General features: G+C 38.0%; 1 protein-coding gene and 1 pseudogene across 1 annotated transcript; one reads left to right on the plus strand and one right to left on the minus strand.

The window, feature by feature from the left end:
- Positions 1-470: 470 nt before the first annotated feature.
- Positions 471-18,736, minus strand: N6AMT1 (N-6 adenine-specific DNA methyltransferase 1). Its single transcript, XM_053564945.1, has 6 exons — positions 18,603-18,736; positions 16,793-16,879; positions 15,979-16,069; positions 10,458-10,541; positions 4,387-4,528; positions 471-3,413 (listed from the first exon to the last, which is right to left on the minus strand). Exons 1-6 carry the CDS (start codon positions 18,734-18,736, stop codon positions 3,307-3,309), a joined length of 645 nt encoding a protein of 214 aa, XP_053420920.1. The 3' UTR covers positions 471-3,306.
- Positions 4,513-5,911, plus strand: LOC128567613 (high mobility group protein B1-like; annotated as a pseudogene).
- Positions 18,737-19,622: the final 886 nt, after the last annotated feature.

The following is a 19,622-nucleotide window of genomic DNA, read 5'->3' on the forward strand; positions in this document are numbered from 1 at the left end:
ACACTTGGCAAGGTGTTATAGGAAAAAACCAGACAACTTATAACAGGTAATAAGTCATAGAGCCTACAAATGTGGGGTATTAAAGGATCAAGAAATCTGACAGCTTCTAGATCCCAAATAGTAAGGATAATGTAGTCTTATTAGGAGCCACCATTTCTAAAAAAAGAAAAGGCATTGGTAGGAGGAAGCAAACATACAAAAGAGACCTGAGAACTATCTCTAGGAGAAAATAAGTTACAGGTAATGAACCAGCATTTAGGACTGACTGGCAGAAAATATATTAGAAGCCTAGTATGTTTTTATGTAAATTGTCCTAAAAAACCCCAAAACATAGCACACTCAAAAAAAAAAAACAAAACAACTATGAATCCTGAATATTCCTAAAACAACCATTGAGAGGAAGACAATTGCAAAAATCTCTCAGTCCCCCCAAAGTTCTAGAAGGATCAGGGTTGGGGACGTGTGGTACTCCAAGTTGTATTCCACTGTTCTTGCCCCTTTCCACGGTCACTTTGAGGTTAGAGATTGGATGTGATGCTGGCACCAGGTAACATGTCAAATGTGGCCAAGGGAAAGAATAGATAAGGCAGAAGATTTTGAAAGGTGGAGTTGAATCACAAGAGCAAGTGAGAAGGGTTCCTCCCCCAAAGCAAAAGCGGCTTGTGCTCTTCAATGTCCCTTTATTCCCTCATGTCTCTGGGATGGCTGAATTGCTTTGGAGACCTTTGCAGTTATGCTGGGACCACACGTCAAGAGTTCTGGCCAATGAAACAAATGCAGATGGAAGCCATGTAGAGACCCAGCCCTTAGAAATTTCCAATGTGTCAATTCCATCCTCACAAGTCTATGTTGAAGATGGGGTATCACAAGATGGAAAGATTCTGGGTTCCTGAATAACATCATGGGCTTTGAGAGCTCTTCTTTTTTTTCTCCTCCCCATGACCACTCAGGATTATAACCTGAACAACTAGAACTTTTTAAATTGCTAAGCTCTGCAGATTCTGGGGTTATTAACTATTATCTTATTCTCATTAATATAGGGACTGGGCATTCTTTTTGTTTCTCTGGAAGACTGTATAAAACTGAAATCTTTTTGAAAATGCTACAAAACTCAACTTATGTGTACCAAAAATTGTTTTAATTTTTTAGGGGGAGTTTCATAATGAACATATAATTACCTAGGCTTTTTATTCTTATTACTTTTGGTAAACTTTATTTCTTGAAGACCAACATCATTATCATCACATGGTATATTAGTTTCCTGTGGCTGCTATGGCAAATTATCACAAATGTGGTGGCTTCAAATAACAGAAATATATTCTCCCACAGAGTCTGAAATAAATTACACTGGGCCAATATTAATGTGTAAGCAGAGCCACGCTTCCTCCTGAAGCTCTAGAAGACAACCTGTTCCTTTCCTCTTCCAGCTAACTGCTGGCTGCTGACACTTCTTGATCACATCACTCCGATCACTATCTCCGGGATCAGTCCCATCACTTTCTCTGCTGTGGTAGCATTTTCTTCTGCCTCCTTCTTAAAGGATGTAAGTGACCGCATGTAAGGTCCACAAAGATAACCCAGGTAATCTCCCCATTTCAAAATCTCCCATTTAATAACATCTTTTGATTTACAATATTCACCTTTTGTCATGTAAAACAACATGTACAGATTCTAGGGATTAGGCTCTGATATCTTTGTGGACTACCATTTAATTTATCAAACCTGTGAACTTGTTGGAAATGCACATTCTCCGGTCCCACCCCAGACCTCCTGAATGAGGAACTCCAGGGATGCTATCCTCTACCTCAGTGGTATATCAACTCTCCAGCTCCATGTCATAATTTAGTTTGCAGGGATTCTGATCACCTTTCCCTTCATGATATCACACTGACTTCTTATACTGATGACATTTTGCTGACTGGACTTAGTGCTAAGTCAAAATAGCCACTATTCTAGACTTATTGGCAAAACATTTACATGTCAGAGGGTAGGAAATAAACCTGACTAAACTTTAGCAGGAAACTGCTGTTGGGGATTAGGATAGGATAGGTACAGAGAAAAAAGACATTTGCCTATGAACAGCTGCAAAATAGGCACCAGCGGATATGTTCATTTGCTCAGTAATGAAACCACATCTGGTACAGCAGTTCCAAGTGGAGTCACCACCTGGGTAAGCTTATGAAAATCCACTGTCATTCTCCAACATTATCACTATGCAAATCAAAGGCCACCACTCAAGTTCCTCCATTCCCATTTTCTATAATCTCCAAGATGCATTTATATACATAAACATCCCTCATTTTTTTTTTTTTTTTTTTTTTTTTTGTGGTTTTTGGCCAGGGTTAGGTTTGAACCCACCACCTCCGGCATATGGGACCGGCGCCCTACTCCTTGAGCCACAGGCGCCGCCCTCGTTGGTTTTTTAAAAATATGCATATAGCAAAGTATCATACTGCAACTTGATCTCTTCACATCATGGATCCCCGTCTGGTACGTACAGACTGACTCATGTTCAATGGCTGCAAGTTCCGTGAAATGAACATGCTGTAATTTATTTAACCAATCTCCTTACTGCTGGATAGTTAAGTTGATTCTATTGTTTTGCAATTATAAACAATGCTGAAATAAACATCCTTTCATATGTACCTTTTATATATAAAATATAAATATCATACACATATTTACTTGCACTTGTGCAAATAACTCTGTAGGCCTGATTCCTGGGTGAAAGGAAATACCCCACCTTTCCATCTTCTTCTTTGAGAAATTTGAAATGACTCAAATGTCGTTCCTTGATTAACAAGGGAATTTGTTTATAACAAATTCTTATATTGATGATATATAACAAACTTCTTCTATTGATGACATTTTGCTGACTGGACTTAGTGAAGTCAAAGTAGCCACTATTCTAGACTTACTGGCACAACATTTACATGTCAGAGGGTAGGAAATAAATCTGACTAAACTTTAGAAGGAAACTGCTTCTGTTGGGGATTGGGATAGGATAGGTACAGAGAAAAAGACGTTTGCAAAGATGTACCTTTTATGTATAAAATAAAAATATACACATATTTACTTACACTTGTGTAAATAACTCTGTAGGCCTGATTCCTGGGTGAAAGGAAATATCCTACCTTTATATCCATAACAATATAAGAAACTGTTATATATAAAAGGTACGATAACAAAGAAATTTTGAGAAATTTGAAATAACTCAAATGTCATTCCTTGATTAACAAGGAACGACTTCAGTTCCAAAACATGCTGAATGCACTGTTTCCAGTAGCACTCAGAACGCACTGTCTGTCAGGACTTGGTGAACTTGAGGACTGAAAGGACTTCTTGGCCTGCTTGCCTGGAAAGTGCAGTGGTCCCTCGCAGACCTTTTGTCTTCATTGTTTTTAAAATGTCCTCTAAAATAAAAATAAAAATAAAAGGTAAAGCCCATTCAATCATTTGGATGTGTATGATTACTAAATAGTTTAATAAGATAATAAACACAGATTACATACAAATTATATTCGTCTGACAAAACAATGTATAGCAAGCAAATGTCTGCTGAAATGAACCTGGACTTCACACAGCCAGGTGCACCTTGTATTTTCAAAGTGTGGCTGAGGATTCTAACTACACTGAATGTCTTGCTTTGCAGTGGCAGCCTACTGTGAACTCAATAGGAAAGTTAATTTTACTTGTTACTAACCTCAATCTCTGCCCTATACTCTTCTCTTTGGATAAAAAAGGTCAATGAAAGTGGGAGAAACTGAACAGTGGTACTACACAGGGTAAATGGAGTAGCTTGCTTCTTTCAGGCATACTGAGAAAAGAAAAATCTTTTATAAGTATATAAAAAGACTAAAAAAATGGAGTTACAAGAAAGAAAACTTAGTAACCATTTATTGTGATTGGGGGTTGAGAATATAATCAAACATGAGGTATATAGAAAAAGAAAGATTATGATAAATTGTAACCTAAAGTAACCTAAACAAGACATAAAAATCTATTAAAAAAAAAAAAAAAAAAGTAGCTTTCATGACAAAACTTCATCTGAACCAAAGAGTATACAGCATGATTGGGAAGGGCATGAAGACTAGAGGGTAGAGAGAATCTGCAAGGCTGAGGGTGCGCTGTTATGCGCTGTTAGAAGAAATTAGAGATTTTGTGTTTGAGTATGAGTTTACAAATGGGGAAAAAACTGCCAACAAAAAAGACAATGATACTTTTTAAAATGAAAAATGACCTTTTAAAAATCTCTTTCCTCTTTCAACATGAATTTATGCCTTGGCAGTGATTAAATTCATTAACATGTCAGGTTATCTTATGGTTTGTTATTAACTTTTGATTTCAGCAAAGTAAATAGTTAAATGATAAACTGGTCTATATTACCTGGGTTGTTTTCTTTAATGGTAACTAAATAGAATAATCCTCTTGGTGAAAGGAGATCTGAAGCCACTGGGAAGAATCTGTCCATGACTTCTCGACCGTTTCTGCCGCCAGCCCAGGCTGCTGTTATTCCTTGACTTCCTACCTGTGACCAGTTGGAAAGACTGTTTGCTGTTAAGTCAAGTTCCATTAGATCATAAGCTGAATCTTTTTTTATATATAAACTCTTTTGACAAATGATAGCACAAACAAGTATATAACATTTCACTACTGACAAAAAAGGCAGTAACCTTGACTCTAAGTTCCACAGTTTCCTTGTTTATGTGACCTTGGGTAAATTAATAATCACTGTGAATTAGACAGCCATTGCAGTACATTGAGCTCCATAGAGACAGCGCCGGGGCAAGTGAGAGCTGGATGGGCACCGGGCCACCCTGTGCCTCGCTGAGGAAAAATACCTAAACATGGGCAAAGGAGCTCCTAAGAAGCTGAGAGGCAAAATGTCATCACATGCATTCCTTGTGCAAACTTGTTGGGAGGAGCACAAGAAGCAGCACCCAGATGCTTCAGTCAACTTCTCAGAGTTTTCTAAGAAGCGTTCAGAGAGGCGGAAGACCATGTCTGCTAAAGGAAAGGAAAATTTGAAGGTATGGCAAAGACGGACAAGGCCCATTATGAAACAAAAAAGTTCAAGGATCCCAATGCACCCAAGAGGCCTCCTTCGGCCTTTCTCTTGTTCTGTTCTGAGTATCGCCCAAAAATCAAAGGAGAACATCCTGGCCTGTCCATTGGTGATGTTGCAAAGAAGCTGGGAGAGATGTGGAATTACACTGCTGCGGATGACAAGCAGCATGATGAAAAGAAGGCTGCAAAGCTGAAGGAAAAATACGAAAAGGATATTGCTGCAGACTGAGCTCAAGGAAAGCTTGATGCAGCGAAAAAGGGAGTCGTCAAGGCTGAAAAAAGAAAGAAAAAGGAGGGGAGGGAGATGAAGAAGATGAAGATGATGAATAAGTTGGTTCTAGTGCAGTTTTTTTTCTTGTCTATAAAGCATTTAACCCCCCTGTACACAACTCACTCCTTTTAAAGAAAAAAATTGAAATGTAAGTGTGTAAGATTTGTTTTTAAACTGTACAGAGTCTTTTTTTGTATAGTTAACACACTACTGAATGTCTTTAGATAGCCCTGTCCTGGTGGTATTTTCAGTAGCCACTAACCTTGCCTGGTACAGTATGGGGGTTGTAAATTGGCATGGAAATTTACAGCAGGTTCTTGTTGGTGCACAGGACAAATTAGTTATATGTGGGGATGGTAGTTTTTTCATCTTCAGTTGTCTCTGATGCATCTTATATGAAATAATTATTGTTCTGTTAACTGAATACCACTCTGTAATTGCAAAAAAAAGTTGCAGCTGTTTTGTTGACATTCTGAATGCTTCTAATACAATTTTTTTAATTAAAAGAAAACTGTGTGAATTAGTTTCCTCCCTTATCTGTAAAACTAGAAAAATAATAGTTCTATATATACAATAAGAAAACTAATATATATATAAACACATTTTTTAAAGACAGTCTCACTTTGTCGCCCTCAATAGAGTGCTGTGACAGCAATCTCCAGGTCTTGGGCTTGGGCGATTTTCTTGCCTCCGCTTTCCGAGTAGCACCCACCACAATGCCCGGCTATTTTTTGTTGTTGTTGCGGTTTGGCTGGGGCTAGGTTCCCTACCCGCCTCAGTATATCGGGCCAGCGTCCTACCCACTGAGCCACAGGCACCACACCCAAAAACTGATATAATATTTTTATCCACTGTTAAGAATAAACAATGTATATTTAAAGTTTTCAGAACACTGCCCTGCACATAGTAAAGGTTCGCTAATATTTGGTACTATGAATACAATGCTTAAACTGAGAGACAAGAGTAGCTTTCACACTTAATATAGTAGAAATCAGAAATGCTTGTATTGTAAGAGATCACTGCACAGACAAGATTTCAGAGTGTCTCGATTCATCTGGCTCTCTTCTACATCATTTAAAGTATGAAACAGACCTTTTTAAAGAACCCGTGCATTATGTATAAGGAAGCATTTCTCCTCTAACAACCTAATTATATTCTTTTATGTTCCTTTCTTTTTTTAATTTTTTTTGACACAGTCTCACTTTGAGACTCTTGGTATAGTGCTGTGGCTTCATAGCTCACAACAACCGCAAACTCCTGGGCTCAAGCAATTCTCTTGTCTCAGGCTCCCAAGTAGCTAAGACTACAGGTATCTGCCACCACACCAGGCTTTTTTTTTTTTTTGAGACAGTCTCATGATGTTGCCCTTGGTAGAGTATGTGGCGTCACGGCTCACAGCAACCTCAAACTATTGGGCGTAAGTGATTCTCTTGCCTCAGCCTCCCAAGTAGCTGAGACTACAGGCACCCGCCACTCTCAGTGTATGTGGCTAGCACTGTACCACTGTGCTATAGGCATCAAGCCAACACCAGGCTATTTTTTGGGATGGTATCTCCCTCTAGCTCAGGTTGGTCTTGAACTCCTGACCTCAAGCAATCCACCCTCCTTGGCCTCCCAGAATGTTAGGATTAGAAGCATGAGCCACCACGACCTCCCCAACCTAATTATACTCTTGAAACAAAATCCACGAGTTTACTGTTTTTTTCAAAATTAAGGAATATTTTGAAGAAATTACTTTAACCCCAACACAACTATTTTCTTCCTATTAAGATGTCCTTTTCTGGGGCGACGCCTGTGGCTCAGTCGGTAAGGCGCCGGCCCCATATACCGAGGGTGGCGGGTTCAGACCCGGCCCCGGCCAAACTGCAACCAAAAAATAGCCGGGCGTTGTGGCGGGCGCCTGTAGTCCCAGCTACTTGGGAGGCTGAGGCAAGAGAATCGCTTAAGCCCAGGAGTTGGAGGTTGCTGTGAGCTGTGTGAGGCCACAGCACTCTACCGAGGGCCATAAAGTGAGACTGTCTCTACAAAAAAAAAAAAAAAAAAAAAAAGATGTCCTTTTCTGGGCAGTGCCTGTGGCTCAAGAGTAGGGCGCTGGCCCCATATACCGGGGGTGATGGGTTCAAGCCCGGCCCTGGCCAAAAACTGCAAAAAAAAAGATTTCCTTTTCTGGCTTTTGTACATCATTCAGTTTATATACATCATGCTATTTATTCATTTAATAAGGCAAATAATTCCCCATTAAAAATAATTCATTTATTGTTATAACTATATGCATATGTAATTTTACAAAGAAGAGAATATGTTCATATGGCTGCTTTAAAAAAGCTTCACTTTTTCCTTCCTTACTGTTTTACTCATCTGCCCCTGCACTATCTTCTATAAACACAGGTTTTCACTTTGTCCATATTTTACAAAGACACTATTAAATTCCATATGCGTACGTACATCTTGCTTTTCTCATTCAACTACACCAATGGGAATCTCTTCATGTCACCTGGTAGAGTCCTCATTCATTCTTGTAATGACTGGATAATATTTCATGGTAGAAAAGTATCACATCTTATTTAGCTATTGAAGGGCATTCACTATGTCTATTCATTTTCACTGAATGTAATTATTCCCATGCCTATCATAAGCTTCTCAATACAATTTTGCACAAATTTAATCATAATAGGAAATTTATCAGTTCCTGTTTCTTGTCAAGACTTTCCTTCTAGAAACTTCTCTTTTCCGGCACTCTCTTTGCTTTGCTTCTGGATTAAACTCTCCCTTTTTCTGGAACTCATGACTTTCTCCATTTACTCTCTTATTTTGATGGAGCACGTTCTCTGGATGTTTCTTCAGTAAGACTGTCTGTGCTGGCGCACATGGTGATGACAGGCTCTGCCAGGCCTATTGCCTTGGAGCATCTGCTCCAAGAAGGATCAGGGTCCCTCTGTGATATTACTCGCCAAGGACACTCAGCCATGTTCATCCTCTCGCACCAGAGACAACCCTCCAGGAAGTTCGCCTGGTACCAGTCGCATTCTTACAGGCCACAGAAAGGAGGTCTCCGTCTTCACGGGAGAGCAGCCAGGTTTGGTGGCCTTCTGTCTGCCTTCTACTTGTCCACTCCTCAGACACCACAAGGGCAAACCAGCAGCACCTTATATCACATTTTTGGCTATACCAGTAAGTTCACCCACAACTTTTTTTTTAAGTACAAACTCCTATTATGTGTATATTATGACTCCTGGGTCTCTAAGTGTCTTACCTTTTACCTTTGCGATTTTCTTCTTTTTATCTTCATGTTCTGTGCACCGAAGTTATTTCTTTCATTGAGTTTGCAGATTACAGACTAAGGTCTTGACAGGGACCACATTCTTTTTTCATTCATTTCCTAATGTTTTAGTGTATACAACATGTTTTAAGCCCCAAGACACCTTGGTTGTATTGTATTTTGATCCTGCTCTCTTGTTAATTGCTCAGCTCACAGGAATTACTAAATTAGTTCTCTTTGTTGCAAATGCAAAAAAAAGCCCAAGGCCTTGCTTACCTCTTAGGTCTGGGCAGCCAGGGCTCAGAAGTGCACAGCTTAGGCAACAGAATGGGAGAGAAAGGAAGTCTATTCGAGTCACCGGGTTTTCAGAATATCCTTTTTTTATTCACTAGTCTCCCCACTAGTTTGTGTTGTCTTGCTGAGTGGCATGCATTATTGCTGTTGTGTATTTTATGTGCTGCTGTGTGAACATTAGAGCAACAAATAAACATTTGTAAATTTCTTATTAATCTTCCCAAGAGTGGAAGTAAAATCAGAAACATATCAGTCCAAGTTTACGAGGATAATGCTGTGAAGACGATGGCAGTGTACAAATTGATTAAATGTTTTTGTGAGGGGAGAGAAAACCTCACTGATAACTAGAGGTCAGGGTAGCCAGTAACAAGCACAAATGCTGAAAAACATGGCAAAAATTCATCAAACTGTGCGTCAAAATCAGGCCAAGTAAACACTGATAGAGACAGGAAAATCTTAACTAAAAATACTGACAAACAGCTCATGGCTCTTTTTTGTTTTCTTTTTTTTTTTTTTTTAGAGACAGAGTCTCACTTTGTCACCCTCAGTAGAGTGCTGTGCTGTCACAGCTCACAGCAACCTCTAACTCCTGGGCTTAGCAATTCTCTTGCCTCAGCCTCCCAAGTAGCCGGGACTACAGGCTAGGACCTCCCAAGTAGCCAGGACCACAATGCCTGGCTATTTTTTTTATTGCAATTTGGCCGGGGCTGGGTTTGAACCCGCCACCCTTGGCATATGGGGCCGGCGCCCTACTCACTGAGCCACAGGCGCCGCCCCAGCTAATGGCTCTTGTATCACAACAATGCACCAGCTCACATGGTACTGTATGTGAGGGAGTTCTTAGCCAATAAATAAATAACTGTTAGAACACCCTCCCTACTCACCTTATCTGGCCCCCAGTGACTTTTTTCTTTACCTGAAAATAAAAGTAATATTGAAAGGAAGATATTCTGATGACATGCAGGACATCAAGGATAATACAACTACAGCTCTGACGGCCATTCCAGAAAAGACTTCCAAAATTGCTTTGAAGAGTGGACTAGGCGCTGGCGTCAGTGCGTAGCTTCCCAAGCGGCTTTTGTTGGTGGTGGTGTTTTTTATTCAATCATAGCTGTGTACATTCATGCAATCATGGGGTACAATGTGCTGGTTTTATATACCATTTGAAATATTTTCATCAAACTGGTTAACAAAGTCTTCACTGCAAGTGGCTTACTTTGAAGGTGACTGCGGTGACATTCAGCAGTGAGGTATGTTGCACTTTTCTAGGATGAGTTCATGAACTTAATTGTCCAACCTCATATATAAATTTGTGAATTTAAACACCACGGCATGAGTTGGGATGGGATTTTTAAGGACAGACATGGGAAAAGTTTGTATTTCCATTACTTTTAGGTTCCTTTACTGTGTCTACCCCCTAGTACCCAACTACCGATAATGAGGAATAAAATCAAAACAATTTGTGTTAGTAGCAGCTGACCAATGTCACACAATGAAGTGTTCATTTGCTTTTAGAAACAAAATATCCAAAAATATTTAATAACTGAATTTCGTGGGATAACTTACCTCTTCAGGGGGAGTCACTACATATGGGGGATTAAACACCAGAAGATCCACTTTTTCCTTCAATCTCGGTAGCAAGCCTTTGACCTAAATGTATCCAACAACAGCTTTAATTCAAAGCAGGACTTTGGGTTAAATAATTAACAAATCAATTTTTAAAAATATTCCCCCGTGTTTTAGAAAAAAATGCATTAGATGGCTACACTTACAGACAGAAGTGGAGATAAATATTTTTACATTTTCATTCAGATAAAGATTAAATGTGCTTCACTAAAAATAAGAAAATTAAACTATCAGTATAAACATGAGATGTTCAGCAAAATCTCTGTTCTTTAATAGTACAGATATTTACATTCTGGGTTCACTTTTAAAAAATGAACTAAGGGTTGGTGCCTGTGGCTCAGTGAGTAGGCACCAACCCCATATACAGAGGGTGGCGGGTTCGAACCCAGCACTGGCCAAACTGCAACAAAAAATAGCCAGGCCTTCTGGCCAGCGCCTGTAGTCCCAGATACTCGAGAGGCTGAGGCAAGAGAATTGCCTAAGCCCAAGAGCTGGAGGTTGCTGTGAGCTGTGATGCAAAGGCACTCTACCCAGGGTGACAAAATGAGACTCTGTCTCTTAAAAAAAAAAAAAGAAAGAAAAAAGAAAATGAACTAAGAAGGAGGCAAGCTCTAATTATATAGCATATACTCTGCATAGATTTGAACATAACTTTACAGCTTACATAGTATCCACTAACTTAACCATTTATCTTTTATAAGAGAAAAAAAATATTTTTAAAAGGCTTTTGCTCTTATAAGGAGAAATGTTTTATGAGATGACAGAAAATGACTCTGAACAACAGAAAACATTAGGAGATGGATTTTTATTTTCTACTTCAGTTACTTATAAATATATTGGCCCAGAGTACTAGATATCTAAGAAAGAAAAAGTTGAAAATACTGGAATGATTCTACAGTAGAAAAAATAAATTTTAAAAATAAAATACTTAAAAGTTAAAAAAAAGTATTGGAAAGAGGCACTGAAAATAGCAATAGGTTGGCATTTGGAAAATCTTTAAACTGTGTATAATTTTCTATGGAACTAGAAAATGTCTTTTTAAAGAAAGTACATTTAGGGCAAAGTGCTATTTAAAGTGGTTTCTCATTGAATTAAATAAATGTTTTAAAAATTGTGTTTGATTTTGTTCTGTTTTTTTAGACACAGTAAAGTAAAAACACTATTATCTGGATCAGTTCTCACCCACAAAATAATTTCAGTTATCACTTTGTTCTGATTCTTTTTTTTTTTTTTTTTGTATTAAATCATAGCTGTGTACATTGATTTTGTTCTGATTCTTACCCATGAATTCTGGGCCTGTATTTTGAGATGGGATATCGAAGCATCTCAAGGCAGTGTCCAAACCTTTAGTTATTTTATTAACGTTTTCACATTTTCCCCCATCTCTTCAAGATACCTGCCATTATTACTGGATACTGTTCTTAAATGAACCCTTTTCTTGTTAAATAAATTAACTGCAGAGGGAGACTTTACATTACTACAATACATGAAAAAATCAGTGTTATTTTCTGGAAATAACTTAAATGATTATAACAATAAATGCATATTGTCATTGTCTTGCCTCAAAACATTAGTAGTATAATATGCCAAAAACATTACAAATGTGTATACTCTTAAGTTTACACCTAAGAAAATTATGGAAATTAGCTGGGCTTTATGGTAGATCACAGGTGATTTTCACTGTCTTATTATCTTCTCTGTATATCTGTGCTTTTCTGTACCTCCCAAACTCTTTGCAATAAAACCAAATGACATTTATATTTGGGAGAAAAAAAAAGAATAAAACCAAAAAAAAAAAAAAAAATGTTACTAAGTTACAGTTACCGTTGCCAGGCTCAGTGTAACCCATGCCTGCTCTCTCTCTACTAAAGGTACTAAAAAGGCCAAACTGAGACCTTCTTTTTAATGTGATCATAATGACTGAAAGAGAATTAAAGAGTCAGTAACTTTCACATTATATGATTCAAAGTTATTTAATAACTCGTCATACCACCTGAATATTGTGCAGATCACTGGGCTGCTTACATGTGAAACAACTCCTTAGAATTTCCATTGTATCGGGGCGGCACCTGTGGCTCAGTCGGTAAGGCGCCGGCCCCATATACCGAGGGTGGCGGGTTCAAACCCAGCCCCGGCTGAACTGCAACCAAAAAATAGCTGGGCGTTGTGGCAGGCACCTGTAGTCCCAGCTACTTGGGAGGCTGAGGCAAGAGAATCGCTTAAGCCCAGGAGTTGGAGGTTGCTGTGAGCTGTGTGAGGCCACGGCACTCTACCGAGGGCCATAAAGTGAGACTCTGTCTCTACAAAAAAAAAAAAAAAAAAGAATTTCCATTGTATCCACATGTCTATAAGTGATCCCATTTTTCTCACCCTAGTAAGCTTGTTCATCATGCAGTTGAAAGAGAACAGGTAACTACCTCTGAAGAGAGGCTTACAAAGGGAACTTCTTTACTTAATTAAAAATAGAAAAGCTAAGCATCTGGGGGAAGTAATTCAGATGTAACCTTGCCTGCAGGTCAAAAGATGACTAATTTGTGTCCCCCACAGTTATAATGCTGAGGAGGAAATACATTTCAAATAGCCAAAATCTTTTTTTTTTTTCAGTTCCATAAAGAAATTAACTTTCTCAAACGGTAAAAAAGAATACCAAAAATTAATTTTCCAGAAATGTTGAGCAAGGAAACTAAAAAAAGAATTTGCCTTGTAACTGTTTATGATGGCCCCTGAGGTACCATGTAGTAATAATCATTTTAGTACTGGATTTTAAATAAAGGGAAAAACTGACTAAATTAAGAAAAAAATTGAAAGTCTTTGAGTTAAAGAGAAAATAGATCTTAAAAAGAAAGTCACTAAGAATGGGATATAATTATGAGCATTCCTCACCCACCTCAATCACCCTATTCAGCTTTTGAGTAGTCTCACAGCTCTGGAATTTATTCGAGAATTAAGAAGTAAGCAAAAAGAGCCTGTGATAAGGTTTTAAATCACAGAGCAAAAAACCTAGACTTTCTTGAGAGACTTTACTTACATGAGAGACACTTATTCAGAGTTAATTTAAAGCTTACTCTTAGTTTAAATACAAGTCAACTAAATTGGTTGTTGCTTTTCTAGCACAAAGCACAATGAAAAGGGAGAGAAGAGGTTCTACTGATAGACTGCAGCGAAATGTAACAACAAAAAGCAAGTAAAAATATACAGAGAAAACAAAGGCTCAGCGCTCTTAGCTCAGTGAGTAGGGCGCCGGCCACATACACCAAGGCTGGCGGGTTCGAGCCCAGCCCCGGCCTGCTGAACAACAATAACAACTGCAACCAAAAAATAGCCAGGAATTGTGGCGGGCACCTATAGTCCCAGCTACTCGGGAGGCTGAGAATCACTTAAGCCCAAGAGTTTGCTGTGAGCTATCACACGACAGCACTCTACCAAGGGCGACATAGTGAGACTCTGTCTCAAAAAACTAACTAAATAAATAATTTAAAAAAAAAGAGAAAATAAAAATGCAAAATTACTACAGACTACAGCTGGTGTAAAAGAATGTCTGGAAAGGCCTTGGTTATCACTAGACAGGGTGAAACATAAAGTTTGCCTGCAACTGCACTTATGTCTACCCTGCACATAACAGTAATAATCAATATTCATATTAATGATTCTACGTCAATAAAAGGTAAAATTACATTCAGCTTGTTTTAGGTATATAAATAATACACAACATAATTTAACAAAAGATTCTCCTAAAAGTAAAAATGAAATATAATGAAAATACTACTTTTTAAATAGGTAATCTCAGCTATCCAAAACAATGATTTTATTTTATATGATAGTTGTGATAATTTATGCCCAGTGTTCCGAATACAGGTAAATGTAAAGAGTTTGTTAATTGACCCTAATATCTATGTTTGTGCCTTTCTCTTGCTTATTTATTTGCCAAGAGTTGATATTCAGTATCACGACGGTCAACTACTGAAGAACTGATTCTGAAATAGACAACCACCAGTTATGTCCTAACACAACTGTGAGACTTCTGATTTGGATTTGGAAGCTCTGGGCTTAAATTCTAGATTTGTTATTTTACAAGCTGTATAACTTTCAAAAAGGTCATTCACTTCAGTTTCCACACCTGTTTAAAAAAACAGACATTCTGTGTTGTTTCTAATAATTTACTTTTCTACCAAATGCATACATTTAATACTAATTATGGGCATGTTAGAGAAATGTTTTAAAAAATTAAAAGTCACTACATTGATCTCCTATAAATCAGTTGAGTACCTTTCTTGATACTCTGGCTTTTATTAGCAGCACAACTTCTAATAACAGGAGAAGAACCTCTTTTTTTTTTTTTTCTTTTGTGCAGTTTTTGGCCAGGGCTGGGTTTGAACCCACCACCTCCGGTATATGGAGCTAGTGCCCTACTCCTTGAGCCACAGGAGCTGCCCAGTAAAAGAACTTCTTATGTCTTTGGGTTAATTTCTGAAGCTGTAAAATCATTTGCAAATGTAAAAAGGTGAGACATTACTTACCCTGATAAATGTAAGATAATATTGGTCAAGAAACACTGAAACAATTTTGTGTCTCTTATGTTCACCTGGTACATGCTATTATGATTTTTGCTTATAAAAAGGCATTTCACATTTACAGCTAAAAAGGTCTACAAATTTAAAATTATCCACATCTTACCAACATCATCTAAAACACTGTAACAACTGCAACTTGAAAATGCATGATGTTAACAACCTTAAAATAAAATACTGCTTCTACAGTGGTTTTTACCTGCCCAGGACACATTCTCCTTTTCTTCTCATTTTATATCTCTGACTTTTGTTCAGAGAGCACAACTCCTGTCACTCTTAATCCAAGTGGCTTGGGTAGGGTTTATCCTAACCTACTTCCTGGGATGGGACTATTATCCAGGTAGAAGCCCATCAACACCATATTCTAATCCTCCTAAACCACAACAAGAGATTGAGAGTTACGCATAGGAACCAAATTGACCCAAACAATACTCATTCTGGGGCTTCTGCTAAAGTAACTGATAGAAAAGTTTCTTTCCTTGGGGAGTGACTGAGAAGTAACATACAGACATGCAAACATCTTCGTATGAAGAGAAAGACTGCTTAGGAATAGAGTTAGCAGATAGAGAAGTTCAGAGCTAAGAAAAAGATGCCTATGACATCAATTCAATTTCTGGAGGCAGCTATGTGTGAAGTTATCAACTTTTATTTAAGCTAGTTTGAACTGGGATCACTTCTGATCATAAGATGCCTGACATACCCAATCCACAATATCAATAAATTCCTTTTGAATTGTGGAGAAATTGGATTCTATCAATAAAGGATTTACTTTGTATAGGGTATACTGTTCAGTGAGTATACTGTTCAATTACTTAAGTTTCTTTGACCAAAAAAATCTTGACTTCAACTTATTTGAAAAAAAAATTATTACTGGACAAAAATTAACAACTCACCAAATCTGTAATTACTGGCTGAATGTGGACTTTGTTACAGTGTGCTGTCTCCAGGGTACAAGCTGCTGCCTCGGGGTTGATATCAGTGCACCTATAAACAGAGAATAAAACTATGCCCTATGTCCATGAGGCAAATCTGTTACTGGACGTTTTAAGGAATTTTCAATTAATTCTATATAGAGCAGAATTACAAAACAAAATTAGAATGCTTTAACAGCAAAGAAAAAGAGAACAAAGATTTGTTATAAGAAAGACAATTATATTAATATAAGGTCCAAGAATAGAAAAATACACATATAAACACATACATCTGAAGGAATTTATGATATATACAGTGAAGGAATACTATGCAGCCACCAAAAATAAAATGTAAAAGCAATTTTTAATAGGAAAATGATCATAAGTCAATATTAAATTGAAAACATAGGAAAAGAACAAAAATGAAGGGCATGCACTTTGATCACATGTGGTTAAAATTTACTGGTAATTTTTCTTCTTTATATTTTTCTATATTTTCCAATTTTTAGAAAGACATTTAAGTAACTTTTTTCTGATAATCAAATAATTTACCTAAAAAAAGAATCAAATTTAGAGATCTAAAATTATGCTGCTTTTATAATTATGTATTATAGTATGATGGAGCAGTTTTGAATATGAAATTATAATTTTTAGGGAAGCATAATTTGCAGTATTGGCTTTTACAATACTTAAGTATAACATTATCAAATGCATATTGTCTTCTTATAATATTATTTCATTCAAGCAATCATAGAGCATTTTTCAATGAAGATCTGGATAAATATGATATACTTACATGTACAAAGCCTGAGGACCTATCATAGTGGCTAGGAATGCAGATACTACACCAGATCCTGAGCCTACTTCAAGGCATATTTCTACTCTAAAAAAAAACAAAACAAACAAAAAAAAAGATTAGCATAGTAGAATTAAAATACATTTCACAGGAAACAACTTTCATGCTAGTTATAATGTGTATTTCTCCAGCATCATCACCCACCTGCAAATATATAGGAAATGTACAAATAATTTCTAATGTCTACTTTGTGCTTAATATTTTATAACCCCAAATTGCTAATATTTTGGGTGTACAATATATTTTAAGTTCATAAAATAGTTATATATTACCACAGATGGTTTTCAATTAATTTCAATAAAACATTACATAAAAAGTATGTAATAATGTTAACATAGGATTGGAAATACTAATATTAAAGGTATCACCCCTTCCCAAATGGAGCTCCTAGTTAATAGTTCCTAAAATGATATGGTTTGTATCTTTACCATATGTACTTATTGTATTCTACAATTTTTTTTGGAGACAGAGCCTCAAGCTGTTGCCCTGGGTAGAGTACTGTGGCATCACAGCTCACAGCAACCTCCAACTCCCGGGCTCAAGCTATTCTCCTGCCTCCGCCTCCTAAGTAGCTGGGATTACAGGCGCCTGCCACATCGACGGCTATTTTTTGGTTGCAGCTCTCATTGTAGTTTGGTGTCCCACGCTGGATTCGAACCGCCAGCTCAGGTGTATGTGGCTGGCACTTTAACCGCTTGAGCCACAGGTGTTGAGCCTGCATTCTACAAATTTTAAGTAAGTAACATTCATAAATCAAACATCATATCCTAGGGAAAAAGGGTCCCCCATCTTACTGTTAATAGATTTAGAGCAGCAAAGAAATTCCGTATTTGTATATACAAATTAGGAAAATATCTGAGTATCTGATTTTAGAAAGCTAATAATAATCTTAGAATGTTGTTAAAATATAATAAAATCTTCATCCTACTGTATCTTTCAGTTATTTCCTTGCCTCATCAAAAGCACCAATTATCTCCCTTCCAAAGATCAGTGTGATGGCATTTATGCAACTGTCTAGAGATCTTAAATTCTCAAACAACTACCCAGCTACAAGCTTTAGGAACCAGTCCACACATCTGACTAACCTTTCTGAGAAGGCTGTATCTTACCAGGTGGCTTCTCTTTGAAAGTAACTATCATGGTCTCATAAATAATTAGAATTCCAAGGCTAGAAATATCCAACCAAGACTTTACAACAAAATCAGCTCCTTTTACAGCATACTTTGCAAAGCAAGTTGTGCTTGTAAATCTTTCTGGGATATCTTGAAAATAAAAGACAAGTTATAAAACAGTACTGTTCCACTCCATAGTCCAGTAAATCCCAGAGTTCCACCGTCCACAGTGAAAAACTAGTTTAATAAGAGTTGAGGCATTTTATTAGGGGAAAAATATCACCAAATTTAAGAGGGCATAAATACAATACAGATCTTTGAAATATGACACCTCTTTTAGCGGAATGTGTTGTTCAGATTAACAGCTGACAGGAAAAGATACATCTGCAAGCCAAGTAGGCAGAGAGCTCGCGAGACCAAAGCAACGCCTTGGCAAAAGGAGATATATCCCTGGCACGGTCTTTACTTTCATCTACCGGTATATTCTCATTTCTTGCATTATGGTATCAATCATTGCAAAGTGGGCCGACACCGCCTCCTCGGGCTGAGGGCTGTGATCCTCCCCGGCATCCTGCCGCCGCTCTGCAGGACACCCAAGCCCTCTCCCGCCAGGGGCCTCGCCCGCGCCCTCCTCGCACCCAGTCAGGTCAGCCGCTGCTGCCTCGAGCGCATCCAGCAGCAAGAACGTGTCCTCCGCGGGCTCGTACACATCACGAAAGCGGCCGCGGCCCACGTGCCCGTGCTTTGGCGTGGGTAAGCTGGGCGCCGCCATCTTTTCTCTCTATCCCACGCGCATGCGTCTCAAACGCCCACTGGCGCAGGCCAGGCAGTGGGACCCGGAACGCGGAGGCGGAGCGTCTACTATGGGTTTTAATTCAAAGTTTGTGGACGCTGTTTGAATTAAAAAGTAGACAGTTATATAATCTACAGTTGTTGACACTTGCTTTCTTGAACATTTAAATTGATTTCTTTTTGCAGAGTAGCACTTGGTATTGGACATCATGAATTGTTTTTGACTAAGGTGAATGCTTCTACATTCTAATGATATTTGTGTAAATTTCCTTAAATTGCTAGTTTGCAAAGATTTGAAAATATATATATTAACAAATTTTACTGTGTTCTTCTTTTACATCAGCCGAGCTTTAAGATTTTTTTCTCATTTAATTTGTTGCCGTGCTGCTGTCGTTAGAAAAATTGTCTTCCTGATATTGAGACATAAATGCACTTTTTATAAACCTTACTCAACCAATCTGACTCAATGGTCAGACTCCACCCTGCTCTTTTTCTCTCTTTTCTCTGCCAATGAAGTCTTTCCAATCCCTGGACTGGCTGCCTCTCCTTCTTACAGACCCCCGCACACACTACCTCTGAAGCCCTCACTGACCTAGTGTTCTTGGTGTTTCAGGGAAAACTGCAGAAATTCAATACATGACCAAACCACTTCACCTTTCTGATTTTGATTCCTGTGTCTAGTGAATAAGCATATTAAAAATACCTACTTTACATGTGGTTGGGAGGATGAATGTCTTAAATTATTTGGGCTGCTAATACCACAGATTTGTGGCTTATAAACTGCAGAAATGTATTTCTCACTGTCCTGGAGACTGAGAAGTCCAAGATCAAGGTGCTGGCTGATTTGATGTCTAGGGAGGTCCCAC

The sequence above is a fragment of the Nycticebus coucang genome, chromosome 16, assembly GCF_027406575.1.
Source record: "Nycticebus coucang isolate mNycCou1 chromosome 16, mNycCou1.pri, whole genome shotgun sequence".
NCBI classification, from domain to species: Eukaryota; Metazoa; Chordata; class Mammalia; order Primates; family Lorisidae; genus Nycticebus; species Nycticebus coucang.

Coding starts and splice junctions, on each gene's coding strand:
- N6AMT1 (XM_053564945.1), bottom strand. CDS start 18,736: ATGGCGGCGCCCAGCTTACCCACGCCAAAGCACGGGCACGTGGGCCGC. Junction 16,880..18,602: donor GCAGCGGCTGACCTGACTGG/GTGCGAGGAGGG, acceptor GTTTTTTTTTAG/AGTAGAAATATGCCTTGAAG. Junction 10,542..15,978: donor AGCCAGTAATTACAGATTTG/GTGAGTTGTTAA, acceptor GGATACATTTAG/GTCAAAGGCTTGCTACCGAG.